Below are 23,038 nucleotides of genomic sequence, written 5' to 3' on the forward strand. Positions count from 1 at the left end.
GGCTAGCCCACACCAGCCCAACACGGGCTAGCCCAACACCAGCCCAACACTGGCTAGCCCACACCAATCCCACATCAGCCCAACACTGGCTAGCCCCCACCAGCCCAATATGGGCTAGCCCCCACCGATCCCACATCAGCCCAACACAGGCTAGCCCACACAAATCTCACACCAGCCCAACACAGGCTAGCCCACACAAATCTCACATCAATTTGCACATTCATCTGTCAAATCTACCATTCCAGTGTTTTAATTGCTATATTGTATTTACTTCGCCACCATGGCCTATTTATTGCCTTTACCTCCCTTGTCTCACCTCATTTGCTCACATTGTATATAGACTTATTTTTCTATTATTGACTGTATATTTGTTTTTTACTCCATGTGTAACTCTGTGTTGTGTCGAACTGCTTTGCTTTATCTTGGCCAGGTCGCAGTTGTAAATGAGAACTTGTTCTCAACTTACCTACCAGGTTAAATAAAGGTGAAATTAAAAATTAATAGCCCACACCAGCCCAAAACAGGCTAGCCCACACCAGCCCAAAACAGGCTAGCCCACACCAGCCCAAAACAGGCTAGCCCACACCAGCCCAAAACAGGCTAGCCCACACCATCCCAAAACAGGCTAGCCCACACCATCCCAAAACAGGCTAGCCCACACCATCCCAACACAGGCTAGCCCACACCATCCCAACACAGGCTTGCCCACACCATCCAAACACAGGCTTGCCCACAACATCCAAACACAGGCTTGCCCACACCATCCCAACACAGGCTAGCCCACACCAGCCCAACACAAGCTAGCCCACACCAACCCAACACAGGCTAGACCACACCAAGCCCACACCAACCCAACACAGGCTAGACCACACCAGGCCCACACCAACCCAACACAGGCTAACCTACAGAACATGGGCTTTTGTATTTTGTAACATGGGTGTTATTTAGTGCCAATTGCAGTGCTTTATTGTTGTACAGATAGTGATCCAAAATATGGAAGGGAATGTGAGTGTCCAATGTCAGTCATAGAATCTCTTCTAGAATGTCAATCCCTATTTAAGTCAATGTTCCCTGATTTAGTGGACCGGCGGCCATATTGATGGTACCCTATGCCAGGAAGTAAAATCAGAAAGTACAGTATTCAATCAGTAATAATTATTTTATGGTGTCCTCTCCCTCCCCAGGTTTCTGATGGGAGTCTGACGGTGCTGTTGGTCAGCCGCGAGGACAGAGGGGCGTACACCTGCCGAGCCTACAGCATCCAGGGGGAGGTTGTCCACACCACACGCCTGCTTGTCCAAGGTAGCCTCACCACAACTCAACGTCTGTGTGTTTGTGTCTGTGTGTGGATGTAAGTAAGTGCATGTATACCTACGTGCAGCAGTGGGCAGGTGTGAATATCAGTCGACATGTACAGTATGTGTGTCTTTGTGTTCGTTCTCTGCTGGGTATATGTGTCAGTGGACAGGTGTACGTATGTGCATGTGCAGGAAGACGTGTAAGTGTGTGTGGTCTACCACTACAGGAGCTAATTGGCTGCCAAATGGAGCATGTCTTAGGATCAAGGCTTTAACAAGCTGTATGTCTGTCTGATGATGCATGTTTTAAAGGTGGTGGCTTTTGATTGGCAAATGACTGGGGATAGGGATTATGCTAATTCGGTGTCCCTGTTGGAAAGCCACTGAATCCGATCGCCACCAGATCAACTAAGCAAATCTGCAGCAGGCAGCGTTTCCAGTTGTGCCCCTACTATACACACCCATACACACACACGTGCCCATACACACCCACACACCCATACACACCCACACACTGTGGGTTTGCAGATAAGAATCATTCCCCTGTTAGAGGCTCAGGCCCTGGGCTCTGGATCAGAACTACCATATTAGGCTGCCAGCCAAAATCACCAAGCTGGCTTAAGGAGGAGGATGGACTGTGTGGGTGTGTGTGGGCTTTGTATTATGGACTCTGCAATCAGCTCAGCTTTGCATCTGCTAAATTACTCAAATGTATGTTTGTGTGTGCTGAGTATGTTTGTGTGTACGCACACGTTATGACATGAATTTGAGGATTTTCCATGGGTGCAGGCAGATGAAATGAGCTGAAATTACTGATAAGATATCATAGGCCATCTTTCCCTCTTTTCTCACTCCACTATTCAACTTAGTGACTTCAGAAACTATTCACACCCCTTGACTTTTTGTTGTGTTCAGCCTGAATGTATAATGGCTTACATTGAGATTTTGTGTCACTGGCCTACACACAATACCCCATAATGTCAAAGGGGAATTATGTTTGTAAATTAATAAAAAATGTAAAGCTGAAATGTCTTGAGTCAAGTATTCAATGCCTTTGTTATGGGAATCCTAAATAATTTCAGGTGTAAAAATGTGCTAAACAAGATAATAATAAGTAGCATGGACACTCTGTGTGCAATAATAGTGTTTATTTTTGAATGACTACCTCATCTCTCTACCACACACGTACAATTACTAAGGTCCTTCAGTCAAGCAGTGAATTTCAAACAGATTCAACCACAAAGACCAGGGAGGTTGTCACGACTTCCGCCGAAGTCGGTCCCTCTCCTTGCTCGGGCAGCGTTCGGCGGTCGACGTCACCGGTCTTCTAGCCATCGCCGATCCAGTTTTCCTTTTCCTTTTGTTTTGTCTTTGTTTTACACACCTGGTTTCAAATCCCCAATTACATGTTCATTATTTAACCTCTGTTTTCCCCATGGTTGTTGTGCGTGTTTATTCGTTGTGAAGTGGTCAGTACTTCTGTGAGCTGGTGTGTTTCCCAGTGGGGAATTTATTGTTGGTTTATTTCGAGTGAAGTTAAGTTTTTACTAATTTCTGTGTCCTGCGCCTGACTTTGTCCGACCCGCTACACACTTCTTTAGAGGTTTTCGAATGCCTCGCAAAGAAGGCACCTATTGTTAGATGGGTAATAAAAAATAAAAACATAAGACATTGAATATCCCTTTGAGCATGGTAAGGTTATTACACTTAACAAAACTAAAAATGCAACATGCAACAATTAAGATTTTACTGAGTTATAGTTCATATAAGGAAATCAGTCAATTTAAATAAACGTATTAGACCGTAATCTATGGATTTCACATGACTGGGAATACAGATACCTAAAAAAAAAAAGGTAGAGTGGATCAGAAAACCAGTCAGTATCTGGTGTGACCACCATTTGCCTCATGCAGTTGATCAGGCTGTTGATTGTGGCCTGCTGAATGTTGTCCCACTCCTCTACAATGGCGGTGCGAAGTTGCTGGATATTGGCGGGAACTGGAACACGCTGTCATACACGTCAATCCGAGCACCCCAAACATGCTCAATGGGTGGCATGTCTGGTGAGTATGCAGGCCATGGAAGAACTGGGACATTTTCTGCTTCCAGTAATTGTGTACAGATCTTTCGACATGTGGCTGTGCATTATCATGCTGAAACATGAGGTGATGGAGGCCGATGAATGGCATGACAATGGGCCTCAGGATCTCCTCGCGGTATCTCTGTGCACTTAAATTGCCATTGATAAAATGCAATTGTGTTTGTTGTCCGTAGCTTATGCCTGCCCATACCATAACCCCACCGCCACCATGGGACACTCTGTTCATAAAGTTGACATCAGCAAACCGCTTGACCAGATGACGCCATGCACGCTGTCTGCCATCGGCCTGCTACAGTTGAAACCGGGATTCATCCGTTAAGAGCACACTTCTCCAGCATGTCAGTGGCCAAGCTGCACATTTTAGAGTGGCCTTGTATTGTCCCCAGTACAAGGTGGACCTGTAAAATGATCATGCTGTTTAATCAGCTTCTTGATAAGCACCGCCTGTCAGGTGGATGTATTATCTTGGCAAATAAATGCTCACTAACAGGGATGTAAACAAATTTGTGCACAACATTTTTGAGAAGCTTTTTGAGCATTTAGAACATTTCTGGGAACTTTTATTTCAGCTCATGAAACATTTACAAAATTGGGGACAAAAAGGGGGTAAAATACAAAAAATATATGCAGTACCAGTCAAAAGTTTGGACACACCTACTCATTCAAGGGTTTCTATTTCTTTATTTTTTCTTTATGAAAACACATGACAGTAAGTCGCTTTGGATAAAAGCGTCTGCTAAATGGCATTTATTATTATTATTATTATCAAAACTATGAAATAACACATGGAATCATGTAGTAACCCAAAAAAGCGTTAAAACAAATCAAAATATTTTATATTTGAGATTCTTCAAATAGCCACCCTCTGCCTTGATGACAGCTTTGCACACTCTTGGCATTCTCTCAACCAGCTTCATGAGGTAGTCACCTGGAATGCATTTCAATTAACAGGTGTGCCTTGTTAAAAGTTCATTTGTGGAATTTCTTTCCTTCTTAATGCATTTGAGCCAATCAGTTGTGTTGTGACAAGGTAGGTGTGGTATACAGAAGATAGCCATATTTGGTTAAAGTCCATATTATGGCAAGAACAGCTCAAATAAGCAAACGACAGTCCATTATATGAAGGTCAGTCAATCCGGAACATTTCAAGAACTTTGAAAGTTTCTTCAAGTGCAGTTCCAAAAACCATCAAAGGCTATGATGAAACTGGCTCTCATGAGGACCGACACAGGAAAGGAAGACCCAGAGTTACTCCTACTGTAGAGGATAAGTTAATTATAATTAACAGCCTCAGAAATTGCAGCCCAAATAAATACTTCAGAGTTCAAGTAACAGACACATCTCAACAGCAACTTTTCAGAGAAGACTGCATGAATCAGGACTTAATGTTTGAATTGCTGCAAAAAAAACACTACTAAAGGACACCAATAAGAAGAAGAGACTTGCTTGGGCCAAGAAACACAAGCAATGGACATTAGAACAGTGGAAATCTGACCTTTGGTCTGATGAGTCCAAATTTGAGATTTTTGGTTCCAACAGCTGTGTCTTTGAGACACAGAGTAGGTGAACGGATGATCTCCACCTGTGTTATTCCCACCGTGAAGCATGGAGGAGGAGGTGTGATGATGTGGGGTACTTTGCTGGTTACACTGTCTGTGATTTATTTAGAATTCAAGGCACACTTAACCAGCATGGCTACCACAGCATTCTTCAGCGATACGCCATCCTATCTGGTTTGCGCTTAGTGGGACTATCATTTGTTTTTCAACAGGACAATAACCCAACACATCTCCAGGCTGTGTAAGGGCAATTTGACCAAGAAGGTTCAGTTTTATTGCTTCTTTAATCAGGACAACAGTTTTCAGCTGTGCTAACATAATTGCAAAAGGGTTTTCTAATGATCAATTAGCCTTTTAAAATGATAAACTTGGATTAGCTAACACAAAGTTCCATTGGAACACAGGAGTGGTGGTTTCTGATAATGGGCCTCTTTACGCCTATGTAGATTTTCCATTAAAAATCAGCCGTTGCCAGCTCCAATTAGTCATTTACAACATGAACTATGTCTACACTGTATTTCTGATCAATTTGATGTTATTTTAATGGACAAAAATTTTGAACGGTAGTGTATATAAAATACACAGGGATGTAACCCAAACAAAAGAGCAAGGTTTAACCTCTAATAATTACACGGGACAAGATGCAATATTACAAGTTCACAATACACGTAGCACGAAAGCCGAAACAACAAAGCATTGGTACTCACAAGACCAACGGATATGGGAACAAAAACCGACAAGGACAATGGGGAACAGAGGGCACATAAACTCAGCAAAAAAACTAAACGTCCCTTTTTCAGGACCCTGTCTTTCAAAGATAATTTGTAAATTCAAAATAACTTCACAGATCTTCATTGTAAAGGGTTTAAACACTGTTTCCCATGCTTGTTCAATGAACCATAAACAATTAATGAACATGCACCTGTGGAACGGTCGTTAAGACACTAACAGCTTGTAGATGGTAGGCAATTAAGGTCACAGTTATGAAAACTTAGGACACTAAAGAGGCCTTCCTACTGACTCTGAAAAGCACCAAAAGAAAGATGCCCAGGGTCCCTGCTCATCTGCGTGAACGTGCCTTAGGCATGCTGCAAGGGGGCATGAGGACTGCAGATGTGGCCAGGGCAATAAATTGCAATGTCCGTACTGTGAGACCCCTAAGACAGCGCTACAGGGAGAGAGGATGGACAGCTGATCGTCCTCGCAGTGGCAGACCGTGTAACAACACCTGCATAGGATCGGTACATCCGAACATCACACCTGCGGGACAGGTACAGGATGGCAACAACAACTGCCCGAGTTACACCAGGAACGCACAATCCCTCCATCAGTGCTCAGACTGTCTGCAATAAGCTGAGAGAGGCTGGACTGAGGGCTTGTAGGCCTGTTGTAAGGCAGGTCCTCACCAGATATCACCGGCAAAAACGTTGCCTATGGGCACAAACCCACTGTCACTGGACCAGACAGAACTGGCAAAAATGAGTGAATGAGCGTTACACCAAGGCCTGTACTCTGGAGCGGGATCGATTTGGAGATGGAGGTTCCAACATGGTCTGGGGCAGTGTGTCACAGCATCATCGGACTGAGCTTGTTGTCATTGCAGGCAATCTCAACGCTGTGCATTACAGGGAAGATATCCTCCTCCCTCATGTGGTACCCTTCCTGCAGGCTCATCCTGACATGACCCTCCAGCATGACAATGCCACCAGCCATACTGCTCGTTCTGTGTATGATTTCCTGCAAGACAGGAATGTCAGTGTTCTGCCTTGGCCAGTGAAGAGCCCGGATCGCAATCCCATTGAGCACGTCTGGGACCTGTTAGATCGGAGGGTGAGGGATAGGTTCATTCCCCCCAGAAATGTCCGGGAACTTGCAGGTGCCTTGGTGGAAGAGTGGGGTAACATCTCACAGCAAGAACTGGCAAATCTGGTGCAGTCCACGAGGAGGAGTTGCACTGCAGTACTTAATGCAGCTGGTGGCCACACCAGATACTGACTGTTACTTTTGATTTTGACCCCCCTTTGTTCAGGGACACATTATTCCATTTATGTTCGTCACATGTCTGTGGAACTTGTTCAGTTTATGTCTCAGTTGTTGAATCTTGTTATGTTCATACAAATATTTACACATGTTAAGTTTGCTGAAAATAAATGTGGTTGACAGTGAGAGGACATTTCTTTTATATATATATATATATATATATATATATATAACATACTAATAAAACATACTAATCAGGGGGAATGGGAACCAGGTGTGTGTAATGAGACGAAGACAGTCCGGGTTGGTGGTAATGGTCCAGTTCAGTGAAGCCTAGAAAGCTGGTGATGTAGACCTCCGTAGCTGGTGAATGGAATGAGCAGCAGTACCAGGGGGATCCGTGACAATTCCAGGATGTATGCAATAGGCATGCCCCTTTTTTTTATTTTTATTCAGGATTAAGGGCAGAGAGAACTCTTGGTTTAATGAGGAACTTACTAAAATCATAAGGGAACGAAATGCTATGTGAGCTAAAGCAAGAGGGTCTGGTTCGGTGGATGATTGGACTGTATTTTTTTTCTCATATCTTCTCCTTTTTAATGTGTTTGAGTACATGTAAAAAAAAAATGTTTAAAAGTGAATGTAGCTAATTGCCGTTGTTTTGTGCTTTGTGTCCCTCCAGGGCCACCGTTCATCATTTCCCCTCCCCAGAATCTGACGGTGAACATATCCCAGGCCGCCAAGCTGGACTGCCTGGCCGAGGCCTACCCTGGCAACCTCACCTACACCTGGTTCTGGGAGGATGACAACGTCTTCTTCAAGAAGTAAATTTATGATCGGGTTCATTACTGTTCCATCCTCTATCCCCCACCACCCTAAACACATGCCGTACAACTGGGGACACATTAAATATGAGTTTTGTGATGCTTTGTTTGGTGTGAATAGTGTATACCAACCACCACTTACAGAGCTGTTTGTTCATTGTCCTTGTGCAGTCACAGCACGCAGTAACATTTGAGAGAAAGAAGAACTCAAATAAAATCCCGCCCTGACGCACATACACAATGAAGTTGGAACTCTCAACCTGATCATGTAATCTCATTTTACACCCTTGCACAGAGAGAGTATTAGTTATTGTGTTGCCTGCATTATTGTGCACTTCTTTCTCCTCACATGGAATTAAGATGCCCTGTGATAGCATAACAGCAGTGCCTGAAATGGTGTCAAACATGCTGCAGTACCCCACCATGGTGACAGAAAAAAACTTGAGTGCAAGGGAGGTTTGCCATCAATACTTGATAATACCAAACACTGAACACTATCCATGGTAAGGATTGTAACACAAATAAAAAGGAAAATACAACTGATAAAGAAATACAATTCAAATGCACTATACCATTCAAGATAGGGAATGTAGTAAAATAATTTGTAGTTAACTTTCTATTTATAGTATTTATAAATAGATAAGATAGCATTAAAATAAAGTACAATTAACTAAATACATCTTCAAATAAGGAACTGGAACACAAACGTACTCAAAAGCCTGAAATTAGGCAGGAATCACATGATAGAAATAAAAACATCGCAAACAGAGGACATCGAAGGCACAGTATGTGGGTATGTACATGTGGTGGAAGATGGGGTGTGTGTTTGTGTGATTGAAAAAGTGTGTTGAGTGAAAAAGTAAATTTGGTTGCAAAAGCCAGAGCCCATGTGTGTCTGCGAGCAGGAGTTGTGACAGAGAGTTTTCAATTTATACAGATATGGGATATGCATTTTAAAATAAATTACAATATAGTTTATTTATTTATTGTCCTATCACGATGGAACCGTCGCCAACCCTATATCCTAGACACCCACCTGAGTGACCCACACACTAAGGATCTTTATCTATTTTATAGGCCTACTGCAAGTAGTGTCTATACTCAGCCAAAACAGAAAAATAAACACTGTCAGAGACCCACTAAAGCAGCATTGCCCACTTAGACTGCCTGACAGGGTTGGTCAAACAAAGCCAAAGGTCCCGGATTGGTGAGCATCAAGGGAAAGCGTGGCTACTTTGAAGAATGTCAAATATATTTTGATTTGTTAAACACTTTTTTGGTTACTACATGATTCTATATGTGTTATTTCATAGTTGAGGTATTCACTATTATTCTACAATATAGAAAATAGTAAAAATAAAGAAAAATCCTTGAATGAGTAGGTGTGTCCAAACTTTTGACTGGTACTGTATATGGTAGAGGCTAAATCAAGATAGTCATCTTCACTACTTTCTTATGTCATTCTCACTTGCCCCAAAAGTAAAAAGTTTTGATAGGGGACAGAATGCGGTCAGACCATCAATTAATTTGCATAATTATTGCTCTTACAGAATTCAAGTGGGCGAGGATTTTGGCAATGTAATCAAAGCCTATTGTAAGACTACTTGTTTTTAACCAAGACAGACATTTTCTGACATACACTAAAGGGATCTGCTGTACCTATGTTATGTGACACTTTTAATTGTCCTTTTAAGGGCCATGCAATGCAATACTCATCTTTAAAACAAAAGCAATATAGGTTAAAAGAGTTCATATTAACAAAGGAAGTAGATGGACTAACAGTACAGATAGACAGCAACAGAAACTGTACCAGAGAGGTATTGTTATGCAGGTGAGTGAGGACCCAAAAGCGTTTTAACAGAAACAGAGTCTTTTAATGTCCAAACACAGGGAAGACATATATCCTCTTCGGATGTATTGATTGACAAAATAAACAACCCGCAGAGAGGGCGACAAATAAAACATAAAGTCCTCTGATCCTTACAGGAGATTCCCCTTCTAGCAGCAGAGGAGAATAGCAGGGTTAGCGGCAACAGACTGCTGGTCTCTCCGGGTAGGCGCGGGTTGTAGAGGACAGAGGTACCTGATCCCACGTAGCATCCCATGAAGAGGCAGATTACGACAGGACGGGACAAGGGTGAAGCAAACGAGAATCTGACAAAGACAGAAGCAGAAACAGAGAGAGAAATAGAGACCTAATCAGAGGGAGAAAAGGGAACAGGTGGGAGAGAGTAAACGAGGATAGTTAGAGGAGATGAGGAACAGCTGGGGGAAGGAAAGGGAGAGAAAGTAACCTAATACGACCAGCAGGGGGAAACTAAGTGAAGAGAAAGAACAGGAACAAGACAATACATGACAGTACCCCCCACTCACCGAGCGCCTCCTGGCGCACTCGAGGAGGAAACCTGGCGGCAACGGAGGAAATCATCGATCAGCGAACGGTCCAGCACGTCCCGAGATGGAACCCAACTCCTTTCCTCAGGACCGTACCCCTCCCGATCCACAAGGTACTGATGACCACGGCCCCGAGGACGCATGTCCAAAATCTTACGGACCCTGTAGAAAGGTGCGCCCTCGACAAGGATGGGGGGGGTGGGGGGGAGACGAACGGGGGCGCGAAGAAAGGGCTTAACACAGGAGACATGGAAGACCGGGTGGACGCGACGAAGATGTCGCGGAAGAAGAAGTCGCACTGCGACAGGATTAATGACCTGAGAAATACGGAACGGACCAATGAACCGCGGGGTCAACTTGCGAGAAGCTGTCTTAAGGGGAAGGTTATGAGTGGAGAGCCATACTCTCTGACCGCGACAATATCTAGGACTCTTAGTCCTACGCTTATTAGCGGCTCTCACAGTCTACGCCCTATAACGGCAAAGTGCAGACCTGACCCTCTTCCAGGTGCGCTCACAACGTTGGACAAAAGCCTGAGCGGAGGGGACGCTGGACTCGGCGAGCTGGGACGAGAACAGAGGAGGCTGGTACCCGAGGCTACTCTGAAAAGAAGATAGCCCGGTCGCAGACGAAGGAAGCGAGTTGTGAGCGTATTCTGCCCAGGGGAGCTGTTCTGCCCAAGACGCAGGGTTACGAAAAGAAAGACTGCGTAAGATGCGACCGATAGTCTGATTGGCCCGTTCTGCTTGACCGTTAGACTGGGGATGAAAACCGGAAGAGAGACTGACGGAAGCCCCAATCAAACGGCAAAACTCCCTCCAAAATAGAGATGTGAATTGCGGACCCCTGTCCGAAACGGCGTCTGACGTAAGACCATGAATTCTGAAAACATTCTCAATGATGATCTGTGCCGTCTCTTTAGCAGAAGGAAGCTTAGCGAGGGGAATAAAATGAGCCGCCTTAGAGAACCTATCGACAACCGTTAGAATAACAGTCTTCCCCGCTGACGAAGGCAGTCCGGTAATAAAGTCTAAGGCGATGTGAGACCACGGTCGAGAGGGAATGGAAAGCGGTCTGAGACGGCCGGCAGGAGGGGAGTTACCGGACTTAGTCTGCGCGCAGTCCGAACAAGCAGCCACGAAACGACGCGTGTCACGCTCCTGAGTGGGCCACCAAAAAACGCTGGCGAATAGAAGCAAGCGTACCCCGAACGCCGGGGTGGCCGGCTAACTTGGCAGAGTGAGCCCACTGAAGAACGGCCAGACGAGTAGGAACGGGAACGAAAAGAAGGTTCCTAGGACAAGCGCGCGGCGACGGAGTGTGAGTGAGTGCTTGCTTTACCTGCCTCTCAATTCCCCAGACAGTCAACCCGACAACACGCCCCACAGGGAGAATCCCCTCGGGGTCGGTGGAGGCTACTGAAGAACTGAAGAGACGGGATAAAGCATCAGGCTTGGTGTTCTTAGAGCCCGGACGATAAGAAATAACGAACTCGAAACGAGCGAAAAACAGCGCCCAACGAGCCTGACGCGCATTAAGTCGTTTGGCAGAACGGATGTACTCAAGGTTCCTATGGTCAGTCCAAATGACAAAAGGAACGTTCGCCCCCTCCAACCACTGTTGCCATTCGCCTAGGGCTAAGCGGATGGCGAGCAGTTCGCGGTTTCCCACATCATAGTTACGTTCCGACGGCGACAGGCGATGAGAAAAATACGCGCAAGGGTGGACCTTGTCGTCAGAATGGGAGCGCTGGGAAAGAATGGCTCCCACGCCCACCTCTGACGCGTCAACCTCGACAATGAACTGTCTAGAGACGTCAGGTGTAACAAGGATAGGTGCGGATGAAAAACGCTTCTTGAGGAGATCAAAAGCTCCCTGGGCCGAAACGGACCACTTAAAGCACGTCTTGACAGAAGTAAGGGCTGTGAGAGGAGCTGCCACCTGACCGAAATTACGGATGAAACGACGATAGAAATTCACGAAGCCGAGAAAGCGCTGCAGCTCGACACGTGACTTAGGGACGGGCCAATCGCTGACAGCTTGGACCTTAGCGGGATCCATCTTAATGCCTTCAGCGGAAATAACAGAACCGAGAAATGTGACGGAGGAGGCATGAAAAGAGCACTTCTCAGCCTTCACATAAAGACAATTCTCTAAAAGGCGCTGGAGGACACGTCGAACGTGCTGAACATGAATCTGGAGTGACGGTGAAAAAAATCAGGATATCGTCAAGGTAAACGAAAACAAAGATGTTCAGCATGTCTCTCAGTACATCATTCACTAATGCCTGAAAGACAGCTGGAGCGTTAGCGAGGCCGAACGGCAGAACCCGGTATTCAAAGTGCCCTAACGGAGTGTTAAACGCCGTTTTCCACTCGTCCCCCTCCCTGATGCGCACGAGATGGTAAGCGTTACGAAGGTCCAACTTAGTAAAAAACCTGGCTCCCTGCAGGATCTCGAAGGCTGAAGACATAAGGGGAAGCGGATAACGATTCTTAACCGTTATGTCATTCAGCCCTCGATAATCTACGCAGGGGCGCAGTGTCCCGTCCTTTTTCTTAACAAAAAAAACCCCAGCTCCGGCGGGAGAGGAGGAGGGGACTACGGTACCGGCGTCGAGAGCTACAGACAAATAATCTTCGAGAGCCTTACGTTCGGGAGCCGACAGAGAGTATAGTCTACCCCGGGGGGGAGTGGTTCCCGGAAGGAGATCAATACTACAATCATACGACCGGTGCGGAGGAAGGGAGGTGGCCCTGGACCGACTGAACACCGTGCGCAGATCGTGATATTCCTCCGGCACCCCTGTCAAATCACCAGGCTCCTCCTGTGAAGAAGGGACAGAGGAAACAGGAGGGATAGCAGACATTAAACACTTCACATGACAAGAGACGTTCCAGGAGAGGATAGAATTACTAGACCAATTAATAGAAGGATTATGACACACTAGCCAGGGATGGCCCAAAACAACAGGTGTAAAAGGTGAACGAAAAATCAAAAAAGAAATGGTTTCGCTATGATTACCAGAGACAGTGAGGGTTAAAGGTAGCGTTTCACGCTGAATCCTGGGGAGAGGACTACCATCCAAGGCGAACAAGGCCGTGGACTCCCCTAACCGTCTGAGAGGAATGTCATGTTCCCGAGCCCAGGCTTCGTCCATAAAACAGCCCTCCGCCCCAGAGTCTATCAAGGCACTGCAGGAAGCTGCCGAACCGGTCCAGCGTAGATGGACCGACAAGGTAGTACAGGATCTTGAAGGAGAGACCTGAGTAGTAGCGCTCACCAGTAGCCCTCCGCTTACTGATGAGCTCTGGCTTTTACTGGACATGAAGTGACAAAATGACCAGCGGAACCGCAATAGAGACAGAGGCGGTTGGTGATTCTCCGTTCCCTCTCCTTAGTCGAAATGCGAATACCCCCCAGCTGCATAGGCTCAGCACCCGAGCCAGTGGAGGAAGATGGTAGTGATGCGGAGAGGGGGGCAACGGATAACGCGAGCTCCCTTCCACGAGCTCGGTGACGAAGATCAACCCGTCGTTCTATGCGAATAGCGAGTTCAATCAAGGAATCCACGCTGGAAGGAACCTCCCGGGAGAGAATCTCATCCTTCACCTCCGCGTGGAGACCCTCCAGAAAACGAGCGAGCAAAGCCGGTTCGTTCCAGTCACTGGAGGCAGCAAGAGTGCAAAACTCTATAGAGTAATCAGTTAAGGATCGATTACCCTGACATAGGGAAGACAGGGCCCTGGAAGCTTCTTCCCCAAAAACAGAACGATCAAAAACCCGTATCATCTCCTCCTTAAAGTTCTGATACTGGTTAGTACACTCAACCCTCGCCTCCCAGATTGCCGTGCCCCACTCACGAGCCCATCCAGTAAGGAGAGATATGACGTAGGCGATACGAGCTGTGCCCCTGGAGTACGTGTTGGGCTGGAGAGAAAACACAATATCACACTGGGTGAGGAACGAGCGGCATTCAGTGGGCTCCCCAGAGTAACACGGCGGGTTATTAATTCTGGGCTCCGGAGACTCGGAAGCCCTGGAAGTGGCCGGTGGATCGAGGCGGAGATGGTGAATATGTTTCGAGAGGTCGGAGACTTGGGCGGCCAGGGTCTCAACGGCATGTCGAGCAGCAGACAATTCCTGCTCGTGTCTGCCTAGCATCGCTCCCTGGATCTCGACGGCTGAGTGGAGAGGATCCGAAGTCGCTGGGTCCATTCTTGGTCAGATTCTTCTGTTATGCAGGTGAGTGAGGACCCAAAAGCGTTTTAACAGAAACAGAGACTTTTAATGTCCAAACACTGGAAGACATATATCCTCTTCGGATGTATTGATTGACAAAATAAACAACCCGCAGAGAGGGCGACAAATAAAACATAAAGTCCTCTGATCCTTACAGGAGAGTCCCCTTCTAGCAGCAGAGGAGAATAGCAGGGTTAGCGGCAACAGACTGCTGGTCTCTCCGGGTAGGCGCAGGTTGTAGAGGACAGAGGTACCTGATCCCACGTAGCATCCCATGAAGAGGCAGATTACGACAGGACGGGACAAGGGTGAAGCAAACGAGAATCTGACAAAGATAGAAGCAGAAACAGAGAGAGAAATAGAGACCTAATCAGAGGGAGAAAAGGGAACAGGTGGGAGAGAGTAAACGAGGTAGTTAGAGGAGATGAGGAACAGCTGGGGGAAGGAAAGGGAGAGAAAGTAACCTAATACGACCAGCAGGGGGAAACGAAGTGAAGAGAAAGAACAGGAACAAGACATAACATGACAATACATGACAGGTATAGAATAAATTAGAGGAAAAACAAAAAGAACTGTAGGAATGTTTTGAAGAAAAACCGAGTGTAATATATTCTAAAAAATAAATCAAACTGGATGGAAGATGGGGAAAAATGCACCAAATTATTGTTTAATCTTCAACATAGAAATGCTACCAAAAATAATGAACTGAAACTAGTTACAAATGACAGTCACCAATATTTTGAAAGAGGAAGCAAAGTACTTTAAGCATATGTTTTCGTTTCAGTCTCCTCCATTTCTATCAATAATGTAGAATAAACAGCTGTACAGAAAGACTCATGTGAAGGCCAATTTACAGAGGAGGAGCTCATTGATGCAATTAAAGCCTTTAAGTCAGGGAAAACTCGAAGGGCTGGATTGCATGCATACCAGTGGAGGGATATCATTTTTTTTTATGTACTCAGAGGACCGTTATTAGCATGTTTTAACCACTCCTATATATAGTTACTCAACAAGAAGGTCAGATCTCACAGGTTTTTGACATGGACGATACATTGGAGATAATATAAGACAAGTACTGGAAACAATAGAACACTGAAATCTGTGAAAATCTGTGAAACCAGGCCTATTCATAATTGACTGAAAATATTTGATAAAGTACAACGGGAATTTATATATAAATATGGAGGGGGGAGGGTAGAGAGAGGGGGAAGAGAGTATTGAATAAGATTGAAAGATAGGAAGGTAAAGAGGTACATGCACAGTGTAACATGTACCTCTAAGCAAAGTAGGGAATGAAGATAGACAGTCAGATGGAAAAGAGTTGGACTGAAGCAGAGGGAGGTCGGGAAGGAGGTACATAAGAGAATGAAGATAGAGAAAATGAGTGAGTCAAAGTCAAGGAATGTGGAAGGAAGAAAGTGAGAACGGTATGTACAGTGTCACCACAATGGAGACAGAAAGACAGTAAGCAAATAAAGATAGTGATGGAAAAAGGTAGAAGGCAATAGATAGAGGACCCCCTCACCAACACCACCTCTTCTTCACCACCCCTCCTTGTCCCCAGTGACAGGAATATCTAGTGACAGGAATATCTAGTGACACAGTGCTTGTGCCGTTCCACGCTCCACTAGCTATGATTACGGGACTTCCACCTAGCCCCCAGCAATCCCACATCCACTCATGCGTGGCCTGTACACTTTTTCAACCTCCACACTCCCAGAGAATGAAATGTTTAAGTGGAGGGAGATGGGGAGGGAGGAGAGACAAGGGAAGAGCCCTTGTTTCAATATGAGGCAGTTTGTTATTGGAGCCCAGGGAAGTTGAGACAATGGTATTAATACACAATGATATTAGAAAATGTACAGTATTTAACAAGCTATATGTCACGTTGAATAATATAATAATAATAAATGATTGGAGACAGACGCAGGAATACGTAATAGGGGGTTAATATCACATGCCATGAAAGGCAAGGGGACGAACCCAAACAAAAGAGCGAGGTTAAACCTCGGGCGAGACCCATAGTAACAAATGCACAACAATACACGGGACGAGACCCGTAATAACAAGTGTACAATACACGCAGCAAGCGAGCCGAAATAGCAAAGCACAGGTACTCACAGAGGAACGGACATTTCGCTAAACTCGCATTAATATCTGCTAACCATGTGTATGTGACAAATACAATTTGAGTTGATTTGATTTTTGATTTGACATGTGAACAATGGTGAACAGAGGGCACATATATACAATTACTAATCAGGAGAATTGGAATCAGGTGTGCATAATGAGAAGGTTCAGCGACGCCTAGAGGCCGATGGGGTAAACATCTGGAACTGGTGCACGGAATGAGCAGCAGTTGCAGGGGAATTCGTGACACTATGCCACCTGGACATTGCACCTAATAAACATTTGTATGTAAATCCACATTTCTAATCAAAGTTCATTTGCATATTTTATCACAGGTGCAGCAAAATGCTTGTGTTTCTAGCTCAAAACCAATGCACACATAATCCAAAACTAAAAAGAAAGAAATTAATAAATATTAGAACAAGCAATGTCAGAGTCCAGAATATATATATATATATATATAACAAAATTATAAACGCAACATGTAAAGTATTGTTTCCGTTTCATGAGCTGAAATAAAAGATCCCAGAAATCTTCCATATGCACAAAAAGCTTAATTCTCTGAAATGTTTTGCACAAATTTGTTTACATTCCTGTTAGTGAGCATTTCTCCTTTGCCAAGATAATCCATCGACCTGACAGGTGTGGCATATCAAGAAGCTGATTAAACAGTATGATCCTTACACAGGTGCACCTTGTGCTGGGAACAATAGAAGTCCACTCTAAAATGTGAAGTTTTGACACACAACACAATGCCACACAATTCTCAACTTTTTAGGGGTGTGCAATTGGCATGCTGACTGCAGGAATGTCCACCAGAGCTGTTGACAGAGAATTGAATGTTCATTTCTATACCATAAGACACCTCCAATGTCATTTTAGAGAGTCTGGCAATATGTCCAACCGTCCTCACAACCGCAGACCTCGTGTAACCACGCAAACCCAGGACCTCCACATTTGGCTTCTTCCATTGCGGGATAGTCTGAGACCAGACACCCGGACAGCTGATGAAACTGTGGGTTTGCACAACCGAAGGATCTCTTCACAAACTGTCAGAAACCGTCTCAGGGAAGCTCATCTGCGTGCTCATCGTCCTCACCAGGGTCTTGACCTGAGTGCAGTTTAGCGTCGTAACCTTCGAAGGCATCTGGCATGCTGGAAAAGTGCGCTCTTCACGGATGAATCTTGGTTTCAACTGTACTGAAAATGTCCCGCATACTCTGGATCAATGTGTTCGACAGCGTGTTCCAGTTCCCGCCAATATCCATTAACTTCGCACAGCCATTGAAAAGGAGTGGAACAACATTCCACTGGCCACAATCAACAGCCTGATCAACTCTATGCGAAGGAGATGTGTCGCTCTGCATGAGGCAAATGTTCACACCAACTATTGACTGGTTTTCTGATCCATGCCCATACCTTTACTTTTAAGGTATCTGTGACCGACAACTGTATTCCCAGTCATGTGAAATCCATAGATTTGGGCCTAATGAATTTATTTCAATTGACTGATATGAATATGAACTCTAACTCAACGCTTATATGAACTCTAACTCAGTGAAATGTTTTAAATTGTTGCATGTTGAGTTTATATTTTTGTTCAATGTATATATACATTACCAGTCAAAAGTTTGGACACACCTACTCATTTCAGGGTTTTTCTTTATTTTTACTATTTTCTACATTGTAGAATAATTGTGAAGACATAAAAACTATAAAATAACACATAAGAAATTTGCATACTTGGCATTCTCTCAACCAGCTTCATGAGGTAGTCACCTGGAATACATTTCAATTAAAAGTTCATTTGTGGAATATCCTTCCTCCATTAATGCATTTCAGCTAATCAGTTATGTTGTGACAAGGTAGGGATGGTATACAGAAGATGGCCTTATTTGGTAAAAGACCAAGTCCATATTATGCCGAGAACAGCTCAAATAAGCAAAGAGGAACGACAGTCCATCATTACTCAGTCAATCCGTAAAACTTCAAGAACTTTGAAAGGTTCTTCATGTGCAGTTGCAAAAACCATCAAGCACTATGATGAAACTGGCTCTCATGAGGATCGTCACAGGAAAGGAAGACCCAGAGTCACCTCTGCTGCAGAGGATAAGTTCATTAGAGTTAACTGCATCTCAGATTGCAGCGCAAAGGCTTCACAGAGTAAATGTTTTTTTTATTTTTTAAATTTTACCTTTATTTAGCTAGAGAAGTCAGTTAAGAACAAATTCCCGTCACAAGACCCACTGGTTGATGCTTTTTTATAAAAACCCTCTAAGGCCTCACTCCCCCCTATCTGAGATACCTACTGCAGCCCTCATCCTCCACATACAACCCCCATTGTGCCAGTCACATTCTGTTAAAGGTCCCCAAAGCACACACATCCCTGGGTCGCTCCTCTGTTCAGTTCGCTGCAGCTAGCGACAGGAACGAGCTGCAACAAACACTCAAACTGGACCATTTTATCTGTATTTCTTCATTCAAAGACTCAATCATGGACACGCTTACTGACAGTTGTACCTTCTTGCCTTTTAGTCTGCTGTTGTCTGTGCCTAATAATGTTTGTACCGTGTTTTGTTCCGCTACCATGTTGTGCTGCTGCCATGTTGTGGTCATGTTGTGTTGCTGTCATGCTATGTTGTTGTCTTAGGTCTCTCTTTATGTAGTGTTGTGGTGTCTCTTATCGTGATGTGTGTTATGTCCTATATTTTAATTTGATTTTTGATTTTTAATCCCAGCCCCCGTCCCCGCAGGAGGCCTTTTTCCTATTGGTAGGCCATCATTGTAAATAAGAATTTGTTCTTAATTGACTTGCCTAGTTAAATAAAGATTAAAAATAAATAATACACAATTATTTTGTCATGTGCCTTTTACCACTTCATCTACACTGATTGAAGTGGATTTAACAAGAAAGAGCAGATGTTCTTAATGTTTTGTACACTCAAATTGTAGGCCTCCACATACATATATACATATATACAGTTGAAGTCAGAAGTTTAGATACACTTAGGTTAGAGTCATTAAAATTTGTTTTTCAACCACTCCACAAATTTCTTGTTAACAAACTAAAGTTTTGGCAAGTCGGTTAGGACATCTACTTTGTGCATGACACAAGTCATTTTTCCAACAATTATTTACAGACAGATTATTTCACTTATAATTCACTGTATCACAATTCCAGTGGGTCTGAAGTTTACATACACTAAGTTAACTGCGCCTTTAAACAGCTTGGAAAATTCCAGAAAATGATGTCATGGCTTTAGAAGCTTCTGATAGGCTAATTTACATCATTTGAGTCAATTGGAGGTGTACCTGTGGATGTATTTCAAGGCCTACCTTCAAACTCAGTCCCTCTTTGCTTAACATCATAGACAAATCTAAAGAAATCAGCCAAGACCTCCACAAAAAATTGTAGACCTCCACAAGTCTGGTTCATCCTTGGGAGCAATTTCCAAACGCCTGAAGGTACCAGTTTCATCTGTACTAACAATAGTACGCAAGTATAAACACCACGGGACCACGCAGCCGTCATACCGCTCAGGAAGGAGATGCATTCTGTCTCCAAGAGATGAATGTACTTTGGTGTGAAAAGTGCAAATCAATCCCAGAACAACAGCAAAGCACCTTGTGAAGATGCTGGAGGAAACAGCTACAAAAGTATCTATATCCACAGTTAAATGAGTCCTATATCGACATAACCTGAAAAGCCGCTCAGCAAGGAAGAAGCCACTGCTCCAAAACCGCATGAAAAAGACAGACTACGGTTTGCAACTGCACATGGGGACAAAGATCGTACTTTTTGGATAAATGTCATCTGGTCTGATGAAACAAAAATGTAACTGTTTGGCCATAATGACCATCGTTATGTTTGGAAGCCTCCCCGGCTTGCAATCCGAAGAACACCAATCCCAACCGTGAAACACGGGGGTGGCAGCATCATGTTGTGGGGGTGCTTTGCTGCAAGAGAGACTGGTGCACTTCACAAAATAGATGGCATCATGGGGGAAGAAAATTATGGGGATATATTGAAGCAACATCTCAAGACACCAATCAGGAAGTTAAAGCTTGGTCGCAAATGGGTCTTCCAAATGGACAATGACCCCAAGAATACTTCCAAAGTTGTGGCAAAATGGCTTAAGGACAACAAAGTCAAGGTATTGGAGTGGCCATCACAATGCCCTGCCCTCAATCCCATAGAAAATGTGTGTCAGGACTGAAAAAGTGTGTGCGAGCAAGGAGGCCTATAAACCTGACTCAGTTACACCAGCTCTGTTAGGGGGAATGGGCCAAAATTCACCCAATTTATCGTGGAAAGCTTGTGGAATGCTACCAGAAACGTTTGACCTAAGTTTAACAATTTAAAGGCAATGCTACCAAATACTAATTGAGTGTATGTAAACTTCTGACCCACTGGGATTGTGATGAAAGAAATAAAAGCAGAAATAAATCATTTTCTCTGACAATTCACATTCTTAAAATAAACTAACTGACCTAAAACAGGGAATTTTTACTAGGATTAAATGTCAGGAATTGTGAAAAACTGAGTTTAAATGTATTTGGCTAAGGTGTATGTAGACTTCCGACTTCAACTGTATATACTTGTTAGGTGAGAATGATCGGTTAATTGAATGAGAGAACAAAATTATCTTATCAATACTGTATTCTATACCATCTACTGCATCTTGCCTATGCCGCATGGCCATCACTCATCCATATATTTATATGTACATATTCTTATTCATCCCTTTAAATGTGTATTTATAAGGCAGTCGTCGTGAATTTGTTAAGATTACTTGTTAGATATTACTGCACTGTCGGAACTACACTTGCAATAACATCTGCTAACCATGTGTATGTGACCAATACAATTTGATTTGATTTGATTTAGACCTCCGAGACAGGATTGTGTCGAGGCACAGATCTGGGGAAGGGTACCAAAAAATGTCTGCAACATTGAAGGTCCCTAAGAACACAGTGGCCTCTATCATTCTTAAATGGAAGAAGTTTAGAACCACCAAGACCTAGAGCTAGTCGCCTGGCCAAACTGAACAATCGGGGAAAGGGACTTGGTCAGGGAGGTGAGTTCCTCTGTGAAGATGGGAGAACCTTCCAGAAGGACAACCATCTCTGCAGCACTCCACCAATCAGGCCTTTATCAGGGATGCACACTAGTCACCTTTGGCGAAATTCTCCGTTTTGAATCCAAAATAAGTGACCTACATGATTCGTGTAGATCCGATGAGAAATGTTTGGGCGAGGAGGGGCTTTGGATGAGTACTGGCTGTATGTGAACGAGTGATGCACATTTGCTTGAAAGCGAACGAGTGATGCGCGTTTGGAGCAATACTGGCTGTATCCAATGCTCAGCTAATCGTTCACATAACAACAGAAAGCAGCATGCGACTGAAGAGAGAAAAGAAAACCAATTTTCTAGTTGCAGCATCAGCGTGCACTCTTGAAAGAGGCTTGGAAAGGCAGTTTGCCAGTTAATTTACAGCAGCGCGTCCCCTGAACGATAACGAAGAGGTAGGTGAGAAGCCTGACCACGGAAACAGGGGTGGGAAGTTGATGAAACTTACTTCATGAGCTGTAACCGAAAACTGGAATTTGACAAAAATGAGGTGAGGGAGAAAGTGTGGTGGAGCAAGTATTGTTAGCATTGTTAAGTATCTTGCTAGCTGGTTCGAATTATCCGTTATAGTTTGCCAGAGAAATGTTGAGCAACATTATCCAACTGAACTGATCAAATAATTTAGTTTATGGTGTGAAAATTAGCTGGCTAATAAAGTCAGCTAGCTAAAGTTACAACATAAGATGAGCTAATGTTAGTAACCTAACCAATTCACTATAGTATTAACTGGTAACGTTATATGACTCCTTGCCGTTCTTCAAGTTATAACGCGTTAGTTGCTTACTGGACCCTGGCAATCTGTGTGAAATGTTAACTAGCAAACTAGTTTCCCTAACTAGTTAACTAGCTAACGAACTCACTACTATCTGTGAACTAATGTTTTCCCTCTACAGTACTGTACGTTATGTGGTTAATTTTCAGAATGAGAGAATGAAGCGTTGCTTGTGTTATGTTCTAATTTTTCAGAGTAAATAACTCACGGACACTAGAGAAGCTTAACCAAGTTTAATTCGACACAGCTGTATTCAGACAGACATGTTTCCACCACTACCAGTATATATACTCCACTTCAGCCACTCCTCCTTCTCTCCAATCCTTACATGTAATAGGATAATAAACCATAATTTCACCCTTCAGGGGATCTGACCTGACCTCAACCCCTTCTTCGCCTCATCCACAGATGTCCATCCTCTTCCCCTATAGCAATCCTGTGACCACCTCCCGTCCACCCAACTCATTCCAAAGCCATCTGTCTTTCCACAGAGAACCATTAACCTCTGACATAAAAACCAGTCTCTTCCACTCCTTTATATACTATGCTTTTGCGTATAACAATGTTCAAAGTTTACCCCGGATCCAACACTTGTTAAACAGTTAAG

The 23,038-nt window shown here is 44.1% G+C and overlaps 1 protein-coding gene across 4 annotated transcripts in view; it reads left to right on the forward strand.

Annotated features, from left to right (window-relative positions):
* Window positions 1-23,038, forward strand: part of LOC118389972 (protein turtle homolog B-like) — a 199,097-nt gene that overhangs the window by 112,085 nt on the left and 63,974 nt on the right. For 3 of the 4 annotated variants that reach the window (XM_035780029.2, XM_035780030.2, XM_052529798.1), the window contains exons 5-6: window positions 1,185-1,302; window positions 7,621-7,762. In XM_035780029.2, coding sequence (XP_035635922.1) covers window positions 1,185-1,302; window positions 7,621-7,762 — 260 coding nt within the window. Of the gene's footprint in view, window positions 1-1,184; window positions 1,303-7,620; window positions 7,763-21,784; window positions 22,150-23,038 lie in introns of those variants that run through there. The other variant, XM_035780031.2, reaches the window with a different exon arrangement.

This window comes from Oncorhynchus keta, chromosome 11 (assembly GCF_023373465.1).
Source record: "Oncorhynchus keta strain PuntledgeMale-10-30-2019 chromosome 11, Oket_V2, whole genome shotgun sequence".
NCBI classification, from domain to species: Eukaryota; Metazoa; Chordata; class Actinopteri; order Salmoniformes; family Salmonidae; genus Oncorhynchus; species Oncorhynchus keta.